The sequence below is a fragment of the Nomascus leucogenys genome, chromosome 20, assembly GCF_006542625.1.
Source record: "Nomascus leucogenys isolate Asia chromosome 20, Asia_NLE_v1, whole genome shotgun sequence".
Lineage (NCBI taxonomy): Eukaryota > Metazoa > Chordata > Mammalia > Primates > Hylobatidae > Nomascus > Nomascus leucogenys.
This window is the reverse complement of record NC_044400.1, coordinates 62,773,663-62,797,064: the sequence shown is the minus strand read 5'-3', so window position 1 is coordinate 62,797,064 and position 23,402 is coordinate 62,773,663. Positions and strand designations below refer to the sequence as shown.

The 23,402-nt window shown below is 37.1% G+C and overlaps 1 protein-coding gene across 2 annotated transcripts in view; it reads right to left on the bottom strand.

Moving 5' to 3' along the window:
- Window positions 1–23,402, bottom strand: part of ADGRA3 (adhesion G protein-coupled receptor A3) — a 131,510-nt gene that overhangs the window by 45,085 nt on the left and 63,023 nt on the right. For both annotated transcript variants that reach the window (XM_003258532.3, XM_030801127.1), the window contains exons 5-10: window positions 17,020–17,091; window positions 14,560–14,720; window positions 12,295–12,508; window positions 7,532–7,696; window positions 5,716–5,917; window positions 4,581–4,736 (exon numbers count right to left, since the gene is read on the bottom strand). In XM_003258532.3, coding sequence (XP_003258580.2) covers window positions 4,581–4,736; window positions 5,716–5,917; window positions 7,532–7,696; window positions 12,295–12,508; window positions 14,560–14,720; window positions 17,020–17,091 — 970 coding nt within the window. The remainder of the gene's footprint in view (window positions 1–4,580; window positions 4,737–5,715; window positions 5,918–7,531; window positions 7,697–12,294; window positions 12,509–14,559; window positions 14,721–17,019; window positions 17,092–23,402) is intronic.

Genomic DNA, 23,402 nt, shown 5'->3' with positions numbered 1-23,402 from the left:
TGTTGCTTCACAGTGGGGCAAGCCCCAAGCCTTGGCAGCTTCCACGTGATGTTGAGATTGTGGGTGCACAGAAGTCAAGAAATGAGGTTTGGAAACCTCTGCCTAGATTTCAGGTGATGTATGGAAATTCCTGAATTTCAAGCAGAAGTTTGCTGCAGGGGTAGGGCTCTCATGGAGAACCTCTGCTAGGGCAGTGCAGAAGGGAAATGTGGGGTCAGAGCAGCCACAAAGAGTCCCTACTGGGGCACAAACTAGTGGAGCTGTGAGAAAAAGGCCACTGTCCTCCAGACCCCAGAATGATAGATCCACCAACAGCTTGCACTGTGTGCCTGGAAAAGTCACAGACACTCAATGCCAGCCTGTGAAAGCACCCGGGAGGGAGCTGTACCCTGCAGCGCCACTAGGGCAGAGCTGCCCAAGACCATGGGAACCCACCTCTTGCATCAGTGTGACCTGGATGTGAGACATGGAGTCTAAGGAGATCATTTTGGAGCTTTAAGATTTGACTGCTCCGCTGTTGTGTGAATAAGTCTCACAAGATCTGATGGTTTTATAAGGGGTTTCCCTTTTCACTTGGCTCTCATTCTCTCTTCGCCTGCTGCCATGTAAGACATGACTCTGCTCCTCCTTTGCCTTCTGCCATGATTGTGAGGCCTCCCCAGATATGCTGAACTGTGAGTCAATTAAACCTCTTTCCTTTATAAATTACCCACTCTCAGGTATGTCATTATTAGCAGGGTGAAAACTAACACAATGGGTAAATAATTGTCGTTTTTATTAATCTTTCTTAAATATGTGTATGGCTCATACTTATTTCAATATTTAATATTAGAAATGTTTGGGGTCTTTATTTGGAAGTTTGGTGATATTTTTGTGACCAGAAATGATCTCTAGGGATTTTATAAGCCTTATTTACATCAATTAGCATATGGTCAATTTGGTTTCATTATATATCATTTTATTTAAAGTTGCAGTTTCCAAGAACCTATAGATGACGTTAAGTGAGGGCTTGCTGTATTGAAAACTGTTGAAGCTGGCCAGGCGCGGTGGCTCACGCTTGTAATCCCAGCACTTTGGGAGGCCGAGGCAGGCAGATCACGAGGTCAGGAGATCGAGACCACGATGAAACCCTGTCTCTACTAAAAATACAAAAAATTAGCCGGGCATGGTGGTGGGCGCCTGTAGTCCCAGCTACTCGGAGAGGCTGAGGCAGGGGAACGGCGTGAACCCGGGAGGCGGAGCTTGCAGTGAGCCGAGATTGCACCACTGCACTCTGGCCTGGGCGACAGAGCGAGACTCCATCTCAAAAAAAAAAAAAAAAAAAAAAAAAAAAGAACAATTCACACTAAAGGTACTACTTTAAAAACCTAAAAAAAAATTAAAGCAACAAAAGAAAATGGAGCTGTTACAGGGGTTCTCAAAGCCAGTGTCAAAGTCATGCTGCCTGAAACATCACCTGAAACTGACAAGAAATTCAAATTCTCTGAACCCATTTCAGACCTGCTGAAATGGCAACTGGGAATGGCAGGGAGGGGGAACTCAGGCAGCAATCACTGCATATAACAAATCCAGCAGGTGATTCTGATGTGTGGTGAAGTTTTAGGAACAAAGTCCTAGAAAAGCTTAATAATACAGAAAAGTCTGGCAAGTAAGATCAAGAAAAAAAAAATACAAAATAATCATAATTGTCAATACAGAGCAATGACACTTTAAAAATCAATGAAAAAGCCATACACTTGTAAAATTCTATATATAAACTAGTGTAAGGCGCAATATTTTAAAATAAGAGACAATAAGGGTGCCAGAAAGCATCACCAGATCTAATCTTTACATTTAACTTTCCCATCTTATAAAATACGCATACTGTTTTCATTAGAAAAATCACTTTAGTAAATACATAACAGACACTTCTGTTGCCTGACAGACAACCTTTAACTGTTTTTAAAAGGATCCACTAAATATATCACTTAGATCTGGCAGTTTGAGAGCTTTTAATGCCTATCCTGAGACAACAAAGTGCCAGCTTGTGTTGGCCAGGCTCAATCACAGATTAAAAAGCAATTCCCCCACAATACTTTAGTTATGAAATCACCCATAAAATAATAACTTTCAGACATAATACAAAAATCAATTTAATTAATTATTTCTCTATCTAAAGCTAGGTGCATTTTAGGATAACTTGGCATAATTTTATGCTGTGGTAATTAACTTAAAATGAAGCCTTTAAGCCTCCTAATTTTTTTCACTACACTAATAAATGGTGAAAGCTATGGCCTGTGGCTCAAATTGCCAAAGAACTGTATGTCAGTCACTGCATCACACGCAATATTATTACATTTATATCTCAATTATTCAATCCTGAATATTTTCCTGTTTCTCGTGCTGACAGTTAATAAGTTGCCATCACTTGCTTCCAAAGATAATCATAACTTTTCCATCCTATGTTAACCAGTAAAAGTGACAGCAATCTTCTTCACACTAAATTTTTATAGAACTAACTGATGCACTCATGATTGTTTAAAAGGACTTCCTTCTTAGCTTCTGAGGTCATAAAAATGTTATATTTCATAACCTAATAAAATCATATCCAAGCTTTGCAACTATTTTGCAAAATTGTTCACCTGTATTTGTGCACATACACTTTTCAAATTATACAGAGAAAACAGCATCCCCATTTGAAAAATGAAGAATAAGCCCATGGTTAATTAATAACTAATGAAACCATGTCTACTTCCAGTTCAATACGATGCTTCCACCTAAGAACCCATCAATGCAGCCGACCATTCTTCCACAGGTTGGCAAACAGTTCAACATACACCTCTGGACACCACGTTGCTCAAGTTGAGAGGTGAGCAAAACAGGGTCACATCATAAACATGTATTCTTCAATGGCGAATGTTCTTCCATGTCCACATTCCAAATGTCATTACAATTATTCTAGTAACTAGAAACATCCCACTCCCAGAAATTTCTGCTAATCCTGTGGGCAGCTAACCTGTCATCTTAAGCAACAATGGAGCATGATATTAATCACAGAGCCAGAATCCAAACGGCCTCTCCCAGTGCAAGGAAAATTCACTGCAGGAAAGTGGGCTGTGCCCTGGAGACACAATCAAGTATCAGGAGCAATTAGGAAATCATGGCCCCTGAAGTTCAGAAAACAAATGAAATGTTACCCGCTGACAAGTGAGGTGGACTATCTGTCTAAGTCTCGTTTATATACATATATATATTTTCCTTCCTTTAATAACTACATCCTATCAAAGTGCCTAATGCACCAGGGCCACAGTTCCAAAAACTTATTGCCAGAATGCAAGATACTAATTCTTATATATATATATATATAATATATAAGAATATATCTATATTATATATGTAGATATCTATCTTATATATAATATAGATACATAAATAAAATATATGGTATATAAGAATATACATTAGATACATAAATATATAATATACATATTAGATATATCCAAATGTATATATTAGAACGTATATGTGATATATGTGTGTGTATATATAATTGATATATAAAAACATATTAGAATGATTTAGGAAAACAAGGCTTATTATTTACATTTTAGCAATATTAATGGATCTGAGAAGTTCTACATAAAGAAATATGCAGGTTTTGTTTAGCCCAGTGTTTTCCCCACAGTTGTGTACAGAGCACTTTCAGAATTGCAAGTCAGGGCCGCATTGTATGAGAAGGTGAATGTGATGCTACAGAAAACTCTTATGGATGAGTCAGGGATCTTGGGTTCTGTTTTCAGGCCTGCCCTAACCTAAGCGTGGCCTTCAGTTTACAACTTGCTTGAGGTTCCCTCTACCTCTATAATTCATTTCTTTATAAGTGATTATATCACAAAAGAAATTGTACATATAAAGTTCTCACGAAGCTTTAAACATAAAACTTAAGAACACAATAATTCTGCCCCTTGAAAATTACTCAAAACATTAATTTGCTGCTCATTCATTCTGTAAACTGTGCTTGTCAATTTTTTTCCCCTAAAAGATACCATGTGGACAAGCATATCATGGTTTCATTGTGGTCCCGTTAAGTTAAAATACGCCACTTTTAGAATTCACTGCCTTTTTAAAACTTGTATAGTCCAATCATTTTGAATTTCAAAAAAGTGCCTAAAAAGCCTCCCATTTCTCTAGGACATTACAAGGACAATTAAAAGGTATTTACTACAAGATCTGGGTGACTAAAACTCTCATTACAAAAGATGAGCGCAAGGGTGTGTGGAGAAGAGAAATCCAGCAGGCTGAGCTAAGCAGCCCTGCCTAAGCCACAACGTGGAGGCAGAACACTGCTTTCTCACCAGCGACCTCTGCTAGATCTCTGGACCTTAATGTCCAAGAACTGAGACTTCACCTCTCCCAGTCCCAGTAACAAACAGGTCATAAGAGAAGAAGCAGAAATATCTCAACAAAATTCTGGAAATTTTAAGGCGTGCTTTTAGTTCAAATATGATAAACATAAACAGGCCTTAAAATATACAGATTGAACTCTGTCACACTACCATTTGTTGACACTGTATGCTACAAATCTGAATTTAGAAAAGTACCTCTTTTGATTTTTCCTCTTTAGTAAATCTTCCAAATTTTTCAATCATTTCCGCCACAAATATAACATCCATTTTGTCAGAAAAGTTGGCTGCTTCCACAGTGTAAGCCAGTAACTGTCGAGCTGTTGCCACGGCATTGGTAAGATTGAGGGGCATCTACATTTCAAAGGCAAAAATGATCAACAAAACAGTCATTAGCAAAATGGTCAACACAATCCTGACATTTTAACTTTGCATTTCCAAACAGCAGTGAATTAAAAAACTTTATTATTTACTCATCATGGCCTTCTTAAAATGCTTTACAAACCCAAGAAAACTGGAATTTTAATGGAAACTCACTGGAGGGAAATTTTTTCAAGCTTGCAGTGAAATACAATAATACATAAAAATACATGAGGTTAACATGTTGCACCATCTACCTCTTCTCTGCCTATCCAAATTCTACACATACCTCAATCCCAATTGATTAATAAAGCCTTTCCTGAGTATTCCTGCTGGGAGTGATCAATACCTCCCTTGGAACTCCTACTGCACAAGAGTACGAACTACTCATTTGGCACTTATCTCTATTGCCATGCACTGCCAGTAATGTTTTACATTTGTTTATCTACTGACTCTAACACGGACTTAGCACCTAACATTGCAAAAGGATTTTTACCAGGTGCTAAGGGGCAAAAGAAAATACATTACACAAAAGCCATCTTCCACTTGCTTATAGTCTGGTAAGGTTTAAAAAGATGCATAGAAGCAAAGATAACTAAAAGCACGTGAGTAGTTCAAGTATTCCAAGTGATCACTTTCAACAAAGTGATTATAAAAGGAATCCAAGAGGTGGCTTTCAATGTGAACTCGAAGGATGGTTAGGATTCTGTCTAGTGGATACAGATTAAAAAAGATATTCAAACAAAGGCACAAAGGGAGACGGTGACTGGAAAGGAAGGATTCCATAGAGGGCCTTGACTAGTGGTTAAGATAGACCTGATCCTGAAGACAGTTAAGTCAACTAAAGTAAAAACACCAAATCCTTATGTTTTGCCTAGTATTTAAAAAAAAAAAAAAAAAAACTTACGTATTTGGTTGTTTGAATACCATGTTTTCTCCACAACCCAAGTAAACATGAAGACTTTCTAGTTACCTGATTAAACATATAAAGAACTCTAGTGACATCGTTTGCATATTGGCAGCGAGAATAATCATCATCTGCCCAAAAGCCACCTCTATCACATCTGCGCCAAGCTTTTCTCTCATCCTGTGGGTTTCCAGGATATATCCCACTGCCATGGGTGTTCCGTGTACACTGCAGATATGCAGTAATGCCTGCCAATGTTCTGGGCCATCTAGAGACGAAGACAAAATAGTACAGGAAAATCTAAATGACACAGGTACATCAAGAATAACGACAGCAGAGAAAAAAATCAAAGATGAAGACGTGTCATGTCAATATAACCCTGACATGGGTAATCAAAACTGGGCTGGGAGAAACCTTGTTATTTGAACTCTATGTCTCCAAAACTGAGAAGGAAATTCAACATGTTTAATACAGGTTACCATTGATGCTTATCACAGGGACAACTAAATTACAGTATCAGTCACACCAAAATAGAATTCATTACAAAAACCACATAAATAGATCAAGCAACACTAAACTAAATCTTATTAATGCAGTGGGAATTTAATTGCATAATATCTTAAGGAGTGTCAAAGAAAAATAATTCATTGATCCATAAACATTTAATTGCTCTATTTTTAAAAATGCAAAGCACTCAAAACTATGAGAATATAGAAAATCTACCATAAATAGTAAATATCATATTAGGATTATTTGATAAAAGATGTTGAATATAACAAAATTACCAAATATCATATATTTCACTTAAAAGCATGTACTATAAATATTATAGATCAATACTTAGTCTACATAAAAGACTTATCCATTGGCAATAATAAATGTTGATTTCCATCTATTGATGTCAAGAATAACTTTTTTAAGAAGAGCAATGGCGAACTAGCTGAGATAAAGATGTTATTATTGCTTCTTTACTTTGGATTTAAAAGATTAACACCAAAGGGTTTTCCCACCCTTGAAACACTGAGGTTAGAGCCAGGAGGTAACAACTGAACCCATTAGAGACTATGCAAACTGGGTAATAAACGATCTTTATGCTGCTTCAAAGAATAACATATTTTCATTTGTTCATATCAACCATAAACTCATTTTTTAAATCCCTGAACATAAATAAGATCAAGTAAATAAGATATTTAAAGATGTTTTAAAGCATCTTTGAAAGTAAACGGAATTTAAGGTAAAAGCTGTCATCTCTTGCAAATCCTGAACTTTCTACTAAAATAAATAAATAACTCCCTTTGCTTAGATTAACAGAGCTCAACAAACCCCACCTGGGATTCCATGGCTCCCCAAGTTTCAGGCTACCCAACAGCTTTCATTTCCCAAAGTCCTTCTTGCTTGATTTCCAGAAGAACTGAACAAGGGGAGAAAATTAGATAGGTGTTTCTTCTAATTATGATGCCTACTGAACCGCCAGTAGTGAAAAGTACCTTAGCAATATAAAACCTTCCAAGGTCCATCTATAAAACAGCCATTGGGGGAAAAAAAAAACACAAAAAATACCTTAACCTGTTTGAATTTTGTACTCTTTTACCAGAATATCTCAAATGTTTCCCTAAGGCAATGGCTCTTACACAACAAAACCATTTGTTAAAAATGACTCTACTTTCAGAGATTCTTAAATCAACAGGTCTGAGGTAAAGTTCAAGCACCCTTTTTGTTCATCTCCATAAGGGATTCTGAAATCATTATTCTAAAGGGTAGTCCTCAGACATGCACAGTTCTCAAATTTTGTTACTCAAGACAGGAAACCAGTAATGTGTCTTAGACAACAGAAGGATCTGGGGCAAATTAAACTTTTCCCAGTATTTTCCACAACACTGACCTGAAATCACCTTTGTTGTTTACCACCCTCTCTGGAGGACAGTACTGTGCAGAACTCTCTAATACCACGATATCCACAGTCCTCGTATTATTCCCACGTTTGGTCTGGACATGACAGCCCCAATTCCCAGTAGATCCAGCCTGAATATTAGAAATGGTTAGGGCACTGCATAAAGAAAGATTTTAAAAAGAGAGAAAATATAATTAGGCAAAAAAGGAGACAATACTGGGTCTCAATCATTCATTTGGCAAATATTTTTGAATGCATATTGTAGGGTAAGCACTTGCTATATAAAAATGAATTTAAAAAATGAGTCCTTCCTTTAAATCCTTCAGTGTCAAGGCAAAAAAGGAAAGAGATCTTTAAAATACAAGATCGGGGCAATAAGAGACATATGAATCATGGCCAGGCACGGTGGCTCACGCCTGTAATCCCAGCACTTTGGGAGGCAGAGGCGGGCAGATCACGAGGTCAGGAGATCGAGACCATCCTGGCTAACACAGTGAAACCCCGTCGCTACTAAAAATACAAAAACAAAAAAAATTGGCCAGGCATGGTGGCAGGTGCCTGTAGTCCCAGCTACTCGGGAGGCTGAGGCAGGAGAATGGCATGAACCCAGGAGGCGGAGCTTGCAGTGAGCCAAGATTTCGCCACTGCACTCCAGCCTGGGTGACAGAGCAAGACTCCATCCCAAAAAAAAAAAAAAAGTTGGAAAAAAAAAAAAGAGACATAGGAATCAAATGCAATGCTATATGATGCATGAGAATTCTTCTTGCAGAAATAGGGAGAGCAGAACACTTTACAGAACAGGAATGGCAAGTAATCCCAGCACTCTGGGAGGCAGACGCGGGTAGCAGGAGTTCAAGACCAGCCTGGCCTTCAAGATCAGCCTGGCGAAACCCCGTCTACACTAAAAATATTATAAAAAGTTAGCCGAGTGTTGTGGCACACGCTTGTAATCCCAGTTGCTTGGGAGGCTGAGTGAGGCTGGAGGATGGCTTGACCTCAGGACGTGGAGGTTGCAGTGAGCCAAGAGAGCACCACTGCACTCCAGCCTGGGTGACAGAGCAAGTCTCTGTTTCATACACACAAAAAAAGAACAGGAATGGCAAGCCCAAAGGCAGAAACATCATCGTACATTCTTTAGCAAAACTTGGAGAAGTTTCCAAGTCACATCTCCCTTCTCACAGATTCTGAAGAAAATATTCAAACATGAAAAAAGAAGATTATCATGAATTTACATAATTAACAAAATGTTTAAGGTAAAATATAAAGGGTTACACTAGAAACAAACCAGTTACCTCCCTAAAATGATTTAGTAAATTACCAATTAATACTTTCACAAAAGGTTTCCATGTTAAGGTATATTTCAATTCATAAAACAGCTGTATTTCTAAATGACTGTCAGTAAATCCAATTTCCAAGATGAAATCATAATTTCTCTAATATAAAACCTATTAATTAAGGAGCAGATGTCAGAGCCTTCAATTAACCTTTATTTCCCCCACAGAACCCAGTATGCGTTGCTGTTATGTAGACACAAATGATAAGAAATAATTAGACAGAAAGTATGTATCATTTTAATTAACTTACAAAATTATGTCTTGAAGTAAATACACATTTGTCCGATCTCCTAAATCATTGATGGCTACAGCAAATGTTCTAATAAAGGCTCAAGACACTTTTATATTATGAAACATCAAAGAAAATGTTTGTTGTCTTTACTAAGTTAGAAAAATGAACATACTGTAATTAATATTTTTAAAATAAGAGTGACACAAAAAAGAGTTTGACATTAAATTTAACTTTGTCCAACATTCTACTTTATAAGGCTTTACTGAACTAGGAAGAAGTATATTTCAGCAATGAAAATCATTCCTTAATCCAGAAGTTCCCAAACACTGTCTTATTTCACAGAACCTTCACTGACATAGTAACTTTTTCATGGTGCCCCACCCCAGCTCAAAAAAATACCTATGGTCGTTTCTATTACCAAATTAAATCCCTAAAATGTCTATCTATATTCAGATACTTTAGTAGCCATTTGAAAAAAGTAACACACATTAAATTTGAAACAAAATTTTTATTGTATTCTTAAATAACAACTACTTTTTAATGAGATATGTGTGCCTGCTGGACACTCTAAAATTAATCTAACCTCAGATTCGGATCAGACAATGATGCTCATTTCTTGTTCTACAATGACTTTTACACATAGCACTTGCTTTGTACCATAGTAACTGTCCAAAGTCCAGCATCCCAAAGTATGACACTATAATGGAGTGTTTCTAGTTTTCTTACTACTTTTTTCCCCTTCAATCTCCAAATCTGCAAATGTTTCCTGGATAACTTTTAGCAATACTTTTAATATCTAAAACCAATCACTGGAATAACACTTCCAGGAATCCTCAAGGCAGCAGATTTGGAGATTTAAAAAGAAAGAAGTAGCTTCAATTTCAACTCCTAAGAAAAATGCTGTTTCTTACTGATGAAGAATCAAAGACATGGTGAGATCAAAGAAAAATCAATAGGAATATCAGATTAACCAATGCAATAACCACGTATTTCTTTCTTCTATTATTCTGGGGCAAAATCTAGGTAAAGAACTGTCTCAGTCTTCACATGAAAGATTTTCACGTTAGTCAAATGTCCCTACCAAAAAAAATGTTAGGCTAACTTGCTATCCTTAGAATTAACTTTTTTTGCATTGCTAAACATAATTTAAATTTAAGCATGACTTGCAGAAATAGACTTATACAGTAAATCTACTTGCTTTATAGTCAAATAATTTAGAGTTCTAAATTAATCAAAGCTCTTTTACATAGAAAATGGTTCTACTTTTAAAACTTTACTATTGAATTATACATCAATTATTGTCTCTTTATACAATAAATTGCTTAGTGTACGATGTGATGAATTCTGACATATGTATAGGCATTTGAAATTATCGCTACAGTAAAACTAGTGTAACAATGAATATATCATTTCCAACGATTAATCTTATCCCCTAATAAGGGAATTCTGCTTCTAGCAATCACTGAGTAGCTCATATTAAATCACCCTTCCCACAGCTAACAATTATATGCCCCTGACAAATTATAAAATGACAATCACTTGAACACATGAAGATTGATCAAAAGCAGGCAATAACTGAAGAGAAGCTGATATGAGAAACAAGGGTTTTTGGCAATGGGAAGTAACTAGATTTTTTTTAATGGCTTTTGCCCAGGGTAGGCCTCACTCAAATAGAAACTCACAATCTTATTGGCTTAAAAAATCAGAAGACAGAGGTAGAAAGAAGTCAGGCTGGAAGCCCAAACTTCTATGTATAAAATGCACCAAGATCTCTTACTGATCCTGAACTACACTTGCAGGTAGAGCAGAAACTAAGACTTCAGCTTCTGCCTACCAGAGGGGACAGAGCTAGGAGTTAGTTCAGCCAATCTAATTGCCTGACCAAACAAAAGTTAGCTCTCTTTAGGGGAATATAACAGAATCCAGAGTCAGAGGTCGGCAGACTTTTTCTTCAATGGCCAGACAGTAAACATTTTAGGCTTTGCTGGCTACAAAGCAACATTAAGAATATTATGTAGGGAATTATGTAACCATCTGAAATGTAACCATTTAAAATAAAAATATAAATAACATTCTTAGTTTATGGGCTCAGTGGGCCAGATTTGGTTCATAGACTGTACTTAGCCAACTTCTCCTCCACAGCAAATCATTCATAATGTCCAGTCTATAACCCAAAATTGTCAGACATATAAACAATATTTTTTTAAAAAAGAAGAAAATATGAAACACATTTAAAAGAAAAGCAGCCAGTAGCAATAACCACAAGATGGCCCACATGTTGGAATTAGCAGGAAAGGATTTAAAAGCATCTACTCTAAATGTTGGAAGATATAAATGAAAATATGCTTCTAGTAGACATGAAATCTCAAGAAAAATTATAAAATAGCCGACTGCATAAGTCTTGAATCTCAATTCAGAGAACCCCTGAGATTTGAATGTCAACTCAGAACCTTTAGTTTTTCAGTAATGTTTCATAGCACCCCTGTGAGTTTTCTGTGATGTTACCCTAGGAGGCCCTGGCAGAGAGTTTGAAAACTGCAGCTCTACTGAAATAAAAATATAAGCCAAGTTCTAGGTAGGTGGAAAGCAAGAAGAAAGGGAGCGGAAAACTCAATGTCTAGAGGTAAAAATTTTACCAAAGTAAAATATCTGGTAAGTGATAATATCATATATATTCTTAGTCTATTATACTTTATAAAGTATTTTTACTTTTAATTATTTTGGTATTCACACCAATCATGAGGTTGATAGTTCAGATGTTATATTCTTTTATACTAGTAGGTGGAGAAGATAAGTACCTTAAAATATTGTATCAGTCAATATTTTGACTAGAGTCAATATCAGGTGATTACTAAAAGAGAAAATATAAGCTTAGCAGCAGGAAATAGTTGGAAATTAGGTTTAGCACTAAAAGTTTACATTTTTCCTCCAAAAACTTTAAAAAAGTCTCCAATTTCTAAAGTTTCTCTTTGAAATTAAATCTTTTCTTTAAAAACTGGATGAAAAGATGGCTATTTAATTTTAGAAGATGAATAAGAACCAGGAAAAGGAAATGCCAGATGTTTGCATTTTTAAATACAAGATGATGAAATATTAATTCAAATTCCACTAAACATTACAACTCCAAAAGGATAAATAAAATATACAGTCACAATTCTTCATTCAAAAAAAAAAAAAACACAGTTTACCTTGCAATCAAGGAGCAGTTGTGAATCATGTTCTTTTCAACAAAAATACCTTGCGATTCATCGGTTTCAACTATTCTCCCATCCTGATACCACAACACTTGCATGTCCTGATCAATATATGAAGCCATGCACTGGAAGGGAAGGCTGTCTCCTTCAAACACAACTTGGCGATGAGACGGAGTCATGTAGAAAGACGGCAATTCAAGCGGAGGGTCTAGAGACAGTCAAACAAAGATTCAGTAAACAAATATAATTTCCAAACACCATAATTAAAAGTTACAGAAATTCTAGGTAAAATTATAAAAACAGAACAACAAATATTCCTCAGTAACCAGCATGCTACTGCTAATATCAACCAGGCTGCTACTGAGTTTAGTGATAACAGATAAAAACGAAATTAAAAAGAAACAATTTCATAATCAGTTCTGATTATAGAAATGAACTAAAAGAACAAGCTGTGCTCTAGAAGATGGCATCAGTGATAAGTAAATGCTGATATTTACAACTTTAAAATACACTTTGGAGACTGCATTACCTTTGATTACAACACAGGTTTCTGGCTGTAAAACTAATGCATGTTCATTGCAGGAAAATCAGAACATTTAAAGAAAACAGAAAAACACAGTATTTTAAGATCCCATATACTGTAAAGTTTTTAATCAGCTTTTTCCTTTCAGTCAGAAAAAGTAAAGATTTTAAATATATGTACAAAAATGTACACCAATGACATTGGTTCATTAAAAGACTTTCAAATATGTCGTCCATTTTTCTAACATGACAATTCTACTTTTAGTAGTAGTGTATCCTAAAGAATAATAGAAAATATGCAAAAATGCATACAAAGAAATTAGTCCTTCCATTATTTATGAAGCAAGAAATTATTAACGAGCTAAATATGCTGTAATAGAGAAGTTGTTAAACTATGGCTTCATCTATACAATGGGTTGATATGCATCTATTTTAAATGAGAAAATATGTTTACATTCATTCAACTTAAAAAAGGTTATAAAATATCATTAGAGTATAACGATATTTTGGTTAAAAAAAAGAAAAAAGTCATAGAAGATGATACAAAAAGGTCTTAACACTAGCTATTTTTCAGTCATGAACATAAACATGGTCTTTGTTTCTCTGCTTCTTTTATTTTTTTCTTTGCACAAATCTTAATTTTCATTCAGTGAGCATATTCTACTTGTGATACAACAACAATAATGAAGAGAAAAGGAAAAAAATATGATAGATTATTTCCAAACGACTAAACTGGGATCTCCCCCCATCACTTTAGGACTGTTTTTGTTTTATGGGGTTGTGTGTGTAGGTGTGTTTTTTTTTTGTTGTTTCCTTTTAACACGTGGCAAATATGTTATTTCCCTCATTTCCCCAGATATTCTTCAAAATCATGATTTTCAATAGTTGCATTCACTGAATGGATATGTCACAAGTAATTAAACCAATCTCCTATTTTTGAGAATTTAGGATATGCTTATACACAGAGTCTGAAGATTTACATACAAAGCTGATCATTTCCTAAGAATTAAGATATAGAATTACTAGATCTAACTGTATCAGTTTTTTTTTTTTTTTTTTTTTTTTTTTAGATGGAGTTTCACTTTTGTTACCCAGGCTGGAGTGCAATGGCATGATCTTGGCTCACTGAAACCTCCACCGCCTGGGTTTAAGCAATTCTCCTGCCTCAGCCTCTTGAGTAGCTGGGATTACAGTCGCCTGCCACCATGCTCAGCTAATTTTTGTATTTTTAGTAGAGTCAGGGTTTCACCATGTTGGCCAGGCTAGTCTCAAACTCCTGACCTCAAGTTATTCGCTGGGATTACAGGTGTGAGCCACCGTGCCCTGCCTGTATCAGCCTTTTAAGAACACTGAAACATGTTGCTTCAAAAAGGCTGTATCATTCACATTCCCACCCACACACAGGATGTGTGCACCCTGAGACTGTGTTACTACAGACAAATTCATGAGTTGCCAACTGACGGAAAATCTGAAAATCTATTCTTTGAAACTGGTTTGCATAAAGAAAGCTGATGTGAACCTAAAAACAGCTACCTTAAAGACAATTGAAAAAAAAAAAGTCGTTTAATCTAGCTAGCTTAATTGTTGGCATAAACTAAATATTATCAAATCCATAATGATTACTGGCTGCACACTAGTTCTGTCCAAGTATAAAGAGAATCTTTCAATTTGTCAAGAAAAACATGGTAGCAAGTCAAAATATGGTAAATGCTTTCTCAGTTTGGATTTCTCCCTTACCGCATGTCAACAGCTCCTGCTTCACGCCTGTGACTGGTTGGGCCTGCAGTGACTTAGGATAAACACACCTGGTATCCCGTACCGTGATGTTCCTCTCCTTTACCCAGCGATGCATCCACAGTATGTTACAGTCACACAAAAGATACTCAGTCTGGAATTCCCTGTAACATGCAAATACAGCTTAGAGATTCTAGTGACTAAAATTAAATAGCACTTTTGTTTTATATTGGGTTACATTTCCGGTGGCAAGCACAATACTGTTCACCCATACCACGCCTAAAGTACATTTCAGCAACTAGCTACAGTTTCTCTCCAAGGAGCTGAATTGCAGAGTGTTGGACCCCAACACTGTTCTTGCTGATTCCGGGTTTCTGCTTTGGATGAAATCTGGTAGGCAAACAAAGACTCTTTGGCAGATATCCCTCTTCTATGCAACAAGCCACTGAACACCAGAGTTCTAGAATACCAAATCTCATTCCTTTTTGTCTATCAAGCTTCTACTCATTTATCATGAAGTGTGTGGCATTAATATTGAATCTTGAAGCCATCCCCAATTTTCCACCATCATTGTCAAATTCTTGGCCTAAATGCCTACCAACTCTGTTGATTCTGGCAATCAAACAGCAACCTAAAGCAATACAGATTGTTTTCCGTGGCTATATTCTGTATGTCTAACTAGACTGTGAACTTCCCTAGGGTAGGGACTGTTTCTGACCCCATTCTGCTATGCACCAAGTGACACTAAAGATATTTACAAATGTAAGAGATAAAGACCCAACAAATCAAAAGCATATAAGTAAGAATACCTCAGCTTTGATATAAAAGATAGTAAAGAAATGTCTTTATATGAGACAAAAAGCTTTATAATTTTGCACCTGGGCGCAAGAAGAAGAAAAGATAAACAAAGCTGAGATATAAGCACAAAATCTCTTAAATACTATAATTACTAAGTGCTGACTATTCATGTGCCGCACATTTGCTAAGTCCAGCTAATAACAATAAATGCAGGACCCTGTTCCTGCCAATATGGAGGGCATCATATAATAGAAAAATCAAAATGTAAGCATAACTAAAATAGAATGCAAGATGTTCTATAAAAATAAATCAACAAAGTGTAATAATGGTTAAGTGTGTGTGCTTCTAACACAGCTAGAGTGTTGGCTCAGGGTTCACCTCAGTAGTTTTGGCAAAAAAGAATAAGGAAAAAAGAAAAGGGATCTGATGGAATACAGCATAGAAAATAAATTTAAACAATACCAGAAGGAGGACGTGACAGACTCCTAATTCCTAAGCACCACCTTATGGTCAGTTCCTAACACTACCAGGTAAAAACACGCAATTTCCTCCATTTTGGGGATGAAAATACTTTCCACGTTCCTGCTACCCAGGGTCTTAAAAGTCAGACTAGCTTTTGTCTTTTTTATTTCCTAATCTTTGCAGAAATGGCTGACCTGAGCCCACTAAATATGCCAAAAGGAGATGTTTCTGCTCAAAGGTAGTCTTCTGGATAAGAATGGTAAGGGTGCCAAAAAGAGAAACAAGATGGAGTATGAGCCAAAGTAACTCCAGAAGTACATACACATGCCTGCTCTGATGGTGAGAAGCTGGTTGGGGCTCCTAATAGCTATTAGCTACATCCCAAGGAAGACTCCTAAATGAGATTTAAATGACAGGTGTAGTAAAGGAACAGAGATGAGAGAAGTCACAGTACATGAAGAGAGAAATCAGGAGAGAAAAACTCTTTCCCTGGAAGAAAGACACTCAATCCCACAAATTACTCACAATGAAAACCCGAAAAACATTATATTTAACTGTAATTCCAATAAAATTAGGTAATTTATAGTCTGAGATATGTTAAGGTTTATCTGAAAATAGTTACTTTCAAAATAACTTCTATGCAATCTCTCAGTTAACAAAACTGGGAAAAAAAAATCAACCAATTCTAAAGCTACAAGAAACTGTGTAAATCAGAACTTAAACTGATTTCATAAAGTAGGCATTCTAAATAAATATCCCTAGAAACATCAGTAATAAGCTGTAAATTTGATTTTAAGTGGGGGGTGAGGGGAGGTAGGTTTACAGGATAAAATTAAATTCCTAAAGTAGAAAATATTCTTACAAATTCTTCATAGGAAGGGGTATTTTATACTTTGGAAATTTAATTAGTCAAACAAGGCAACATTTTATGATCTGAAAAAAAAGTCAAAAAGAAACAATTACCAGTTTACTTACTCTAAATATAGATTAGAGTAATATGGTATCCTAAGGAGAAAACAGTTGTCCTAGTCTAAACCACATTATTCAGGCTTACTGTATGTTTTTCAGTGTGAATGCAAGCTCTCAAGTGAGACTCTACCTTGACAAAATTGTCCTCACAAAGTCTCTGAAACCACATAATAAATGTTTTTAATTTTCAAAAACACATGAAAATCAAAAAAAAAGAAAAAAATTCTTACTTACAAAGACCGTAATGAGGCAAGATATTCAAAAGTTCCTTGAGATAATGAAGAAAACAAATTCCCTGAAAGGTTTCTGAAAGACAGAAAACAATTCCACTTTTAAAAATACAATTATCTATCATTTTATCCTATTTCGTATTTTCTAAAGCATCCTACAGTCCTTAAATAATGTTATAAAGAAGTCATGAAAGTTTCAGTGCTTATAAAGAGGGAGCGATTAGCAAATACTTCCTCCAAGGGTGAAGAAGAAAATTATGCTTCACCTTATACAAAGTAGTAAATACAATTATTAAAAGCATATTAATGCTAGATAAGAATTTTTCTGTCAAATACCAGGTGAACCTAAAAGGTACCCTACTGAATTCCCACTAGAATTACTCTAAGTGTTCACTTGCATCTAATTTAAGAAAGCAACAAATAAAAATGTAAAAACAAATAGAAAATAAATAATTAAAACTTTAAAAAATAACAAAAGGAAAAGGATGGCCTCAGTGATCAGCAGCAGTAGTGTACTAAACATGACTGAAAATCATGAGGAGAGCAGGATGACCTCAGGGCTTAAAATGAGAGACTAGGGAGATAATTCCACGTTGCTCTTGGGCACATCACTTCTCTAGTCCATCCTGTGTTAGCAGGCTTCAATACATAACCTGAGTCTTGCAGCGTTTTGAATGAATGGAACTCAGAAACCCCTATTCTACAATGTGAGTGGTTTGTTACACCCAAAACGATTTGACGGAAGTATTTCTTTCATACCAGACAATGAGCTCTAGAGCTGGGGGGAGGAGGGCCTGTGTGTGTATGCACCTCCGTGTACAGCCAGTAACATGCTGGAGTATAAATGGTGCTCAATAATTGCTCATTGCTCAGGATGTACACCTCAACTTCAGGGGACTTCTAATGCTAAAAGGAGACTGAGCGCTCTGGAAAAATCGCATATGCTCAGCCTCCACAAGATCTGTTCTACGCCTGTTATGGTAGAATTTAGAACAGGTAGAATTTAGACCTAGAGTTCTAGAAATGAGGTGGGGGGTGGAACACAGCAGAGGATGGGATAGAAATCCGGAGTCCTGCAACTTAGTCCTGCAACTTCTCCTCTGGAATCTGGGCTGAATCCTTCACATGTGAGAGAGAGTGACCATCGGGCAGATGGATTTCCAAGTGGAGCTGGGAAGAGAACTGATCAGGGAGAGGTCAGCTGTTCCTGGGATACCTGTAGCAACATATTCCTGGATGGGAAGACCTGATATCACACAATGGCCAACACTTTACAAATTAACCTACAATGACCTTCAGCAAGAACAACACTGGATTGGTTTTTACATTTTATAATTTTTTTGTAAGAAAAAGGCTGGATTCAGTGATTCTCACAGAATAAGTACCTAGGAACTTAAACAGAAAAGAGTATTTGCAAATTGAAAGGAGGAAAGGGATGTCTTTTTTTTTTTGGCCTATCAGAGCAGACACCAAATGTGAATTGTGAGAAAGGTGTGCCCATGGCAGTATACATCACGATGATTTTAAGAAAATAAAAAAGATAAAAATCATTTTGGCCGGGTGCAGTGGCTCACGCCTATAATCTCAGCAATTTGGGAGGGCTGAGGTGGGTGGATCACCTGAGGTCGGGAGTTTGAGACCAGCCTGGCCAAAATGGTGAAACCCCGTCTCTACTAAAACTACAAAATTAGCTGGGTGTGGTGGCGTGTGCTTGTAATCCCAGCTACTCAGGAGGCTGAGACACGAGAATGACTTGAACCCGGAAAGCAGAGGCTGCAGTGAGCCAGGACTGCACCACTGCACTCCAACCTGAGCAACAGAGTGAGATTCCATTTCAAAAAAAAAAAATTTTTTTTTAAGAAAGTAACTTAGATGCAATTACAATCAACAACTGTGTATGTTATGAAGCTATCCCATTTTAATTATATGTTTATTGAAATATGTTTAAAATAATGAATGCTAGAAGACAAGACATGGTAGGTAAAACTCAAGTGCTGAGACAGGGCAATGGGTACACACACATTCCTTATATGTACAATTGTCTCCGATTTTCTTTAAATGTTTGCAAGATTCCATAACAGTGAGTTAGAAATAAATACCTATCCTACAAATGCAGGACTTAAGTATAAAGAAAAGAATTGGGCCAGGTGCAGTGGCCCACACTTGTAATCCAACACTTTGGGAGGCCAAGGTGGGCAGATTGCCTGAGGTCAGGAGTTTGAGACCAGCCTGGCCAACATGGTGAAACCCTGTCTCTACTAAAAATACAAAAATTAGCCAGGTGTGATGGTGTGTGCCTATAGTCCCTGCTACTTGGGAGGCTAAGGTAGGAGAATTGCTTGAACCTGGGAAGCAGAGGTGACAGTGAACCAAGATGGTACCACTGCACTCCAGCCTGGGTAACAGAGTGAAACTCTGTCTCCGAAAAAAAAAAAAAAAAAAAAAAAAAATTGCATCTTACAGGAACCACTCGGTTCTAATATGCATATTATTAGATATTTCCCTTGGAAATCACAAAGGAAGGGATCACATTAGAGAAGGACATGCCATCTTCTCAGTAAATCCCAACGCAAACTGTTCCTTGAGTGTTGGAACAGATTGCCATTTGTATGGCTGAACACAAGTGAAGTAATTAGCTTGGATTTGGGGGCCATAAGCAATGACACATATTTTACAACATTACAATCGCAGTCTAGCTCTGAGATGCTCACTAAATAAATACGTAAATAAATAAAACTAAGAGGGAGTTGAGAATGACAAGAGCAAAGTCACTGCTCCTGTATCACAATAAGCTCATAGAATGGAGCAGCAGGTGAATTACCTGCCCACCCCCACCCTTTATGCTTTTTTTTTGAGACAAGTCTCACTCTGTTGCCCAGGCTAGAGAGCAGTGGATGGAGTGCAGTTGCTCACTGCAACCTCTGCCTCCCAGGTTCAAGTGATTCTCATGCCTCAGCCTCCGGAGTAGCTGGGATTACAGGTACATGCCACCAGGCCTGGCTAATTTTTGTATTTTTAGTAGGGACGAGGTTTCATCATGTTGGCCAGGCTGGTCTCGAACTCCTGACCTCAAGTGATCCACTCGCCTCGGCCTCCAAAGTGCTGGGATTACAGGCGTGAGCCACTGTGCCCGGCCATTGTTGTTTCTTACTCTCACTTAATTTGACTTTATTTACTTATTTTATGTTAAATAGATACATTTGAATTCCTAAGAGTTGCATGTGTATATGATGCATCATCTATTATACAGAAGCCTTTATCAGGGCAGATTTGGTAAAGGAAGGGAAAATGCAATTAAATGGAATCTCCATCTACAGAGGAATGACTAAGTTACAATCTGTTCTATACCTAGAATATTCTGTAGCCACTGACAAGCATGAACTAAATAAACATTTACTCTATTAAAAACATGTTAATATGTTGGTAAATTATTTTTAAACTGAGTTGCCAGGTACAGAGCATTTTTAAAGCTCTGTATGTGTGTCTATGCATTTCTGGGTATAACAGAAAAAAAAAAAAATATATATATATATATATATACTAGATCATTAATACAAGTTATCTCAGGATGATGTGACTGAAATGATGAAGGGAAATCTAGTTTTTCCTTCATATGATTTTATTACTCAGTAACAACCACCTTTTTTGTATAAAGGAAGTTCTTTATACAAACATATATATGTAAGTTGTATGTACGTATTTATATACAAATACATACACACACAAAAGGGTTTTCATATAAAGGAAATTGTAAAGGGAAGTTCTTATAAATACATATATTTCTGATAGGGAAATATTAAAGGTATAACTCTTGAGGAAAAAATACAGGTATTAGATTGATCATAAAGAACAATTTGAACAAAGTTTGGTCTGTAGATCTCCTGACAGAGATTTTGGTCTGTAGATCTCCTGACACTTCTCTGCAAATTAACTTCCTAAGTGAAGGACACAGGCTTCACAGAAGTCCATTACTGGCTCCCAATTTGGTCTGCCAGTTATGTCCACTGTTACAGTGGGACAGAGTGAGAACCTTTACAAGTAGGACTATACTTCTCTGAGACAGTTCAAGAGAACTTCTCCATCAGCAAAGGCAGAGATCAATATATAGGATTAATCGATTTTACACCCCCACCCCACCCATGTCTACTAAGGCCTCTGACACACTTAAAGAAAGGGTTTAAAAAAAAATTCTTAACTTAAATTTCCAAAGCCAAGACTTGATCAAAAATGATGAGAAATCTGGCTGAGAATGCCTAGGCTGTCCGCCAAAGTCTCATCATCCCTTAGCCAACCTCCTTGGCTAAGGGACCCACTCAGTTTGAGGTCCCCATTTGAAGAGTTACCAGAGGAAACGGCTAGAACAGTGATCCACTCTAGAATTCCTTCTTTTTGTATACTTTCTCTTTTGGGTGGGAAACAGTAAGAGGAAGATCTCTGATTCCTAATCTAAGAAATGTATTGCATGCTCCATTCCTAATCATATTCTCTTTTCTACTCATTGGACTGAGAAAATGCTGTTCTTCACTCTGAAATACGAGCTGTTATCATCCTTCACAACCGGGATATGGCCTGGCTCAAGAGCTCAAAAATCTGGGGACAGTAGCAGCCCATGCAAAACAAAGTTTCCTGATCCACAGCTCTAGACCTGTGCCAACCCAAATTATGATAAGCAATGTCACTGCAACACAATGCTGAATGGTAAGAAGTTTCCTTAATTGCCATGTTGTCTTTAAAAAGTTTTGTTTTTTTTTTTGTTTTTTTTTTTTGAGACAGAGTCTTGCTCTGTTGCCCAGGCTGGAGTGCAGTGGCGCGATCTCGGCTCACTGCAAGCTCCGCCTCCCGTGTTCACGCCATTCTCCTGCCTCAGCCTCTCCGAGTAGCTGGGACTACAGGCACCCGCCACCACGCCCAGCTAATTTTTTGTATTTTTTAGTAGAGACGGGGTTTCACCGTGGTCTCGATCTCCTGACCTCGTGATCCGCCCACCTCGGCCTCCCAAAGTGCTGGGATTACAAGCGTGAGCCACCGCGCCCGGCCTAAAAAGTATTTAAAAGATGTAGGCCAGGTATACTGCTGTATATGCCACAGACTGTTCCATTTAGAAGATCCACAATAGGAATGATAGACAGTGGAGAATCACATGCATGAGGGGGTGGGAGGAGGGTGGATGATGAGAAACTACTTAATGGGTATAATGTACATTATTCAGGTGATGGATACCTAAAAGCCCTGACTTGACCACTATGTCTGTAACAAAACTGCACCTGTACCCCAGAAATCCATATAAAAATAAAAATAAATCAAATTTAAAGGCCACTATAATCTATTATGACATGAACTATAAGATCATCTCCATCAAATCTCAAAGTGGGAAGCTTGGCAATGTTATTTTTATGTTTTCACGTTTTACATGGATGATATTCATTGTGTTCTGTGATGTATAAATTCTCCCAACAGGTATAATTGGTAAAAATGTAAGAGACAACCCAAGTTCTAAACCTACCAAACATTTTAGTTCTTGACAAAGGAGGCAAAGGAAATACCAAGAAAATAGCAACCTGCTTTAACAGAAGCTCTGTCCCACCCAGCTCTTTTGCCTAAAGAACATTTGCTGATGTGTCAAATCCCTAGGCCAAAGCTAGAAATCAATCTAAAACTAAAATCAACAAAATAGTAGGCTCCAGTTTACTACCTTGTTTTTCATTACTTCAGTCATAGCTGTCCAAAAACATAAAAGCCTCCTTCACAGACATATGGTTTTGTCAATTCTAACGCAGTCCTCAAAAGTAAAAATACAGCCAGGCGCAGTGGCTCACGCCTGTAATCCCAGCACTTTGGGAATTTGGGGCGGGTGGATCACCAGGTCAGGAGTCTAAGACCAGCCTGGCCAAGATGGCAAAACCCCATCTCTACTAAAAATACAAAAAAAAATTAGCCGGGTGTGGTGGCGGGTGCCTGTAATCCCAGCTACTCACAAGGCTGAGGCAGAGAATGGCGTGAACCCGGGAGGTGGAGGTTGCAGTGAGCCGAGATTGTGCCACTGCATTCCAGCCTAGGCAACAGAGCGAGACTCCATCCCAAAAAAAAAAAAAAAAAGTAAAAATACAAAAATCTCAAGAAGAGATTTTAAAAAGCACTGAGACAGAAATGTTTGCAGGGCAGTTACAAAGGAGTTAAGCAGCAGTTGATTTAACTAAATTCAAGTCATGAGTAAAGCTGCACATCAAATCAGTCTTTTATTAAAAAACAAAAATCAGGCCATATACCTTTCCCTGAAAACGAAAGGACACACTGAAAACAGCTACAAATTTCCTATGCAGCACAAACATTCTGTTCTACTCTAATAATTGATTTGAAGTCTCTTCCCTTACTGTATAGATGAAAGAA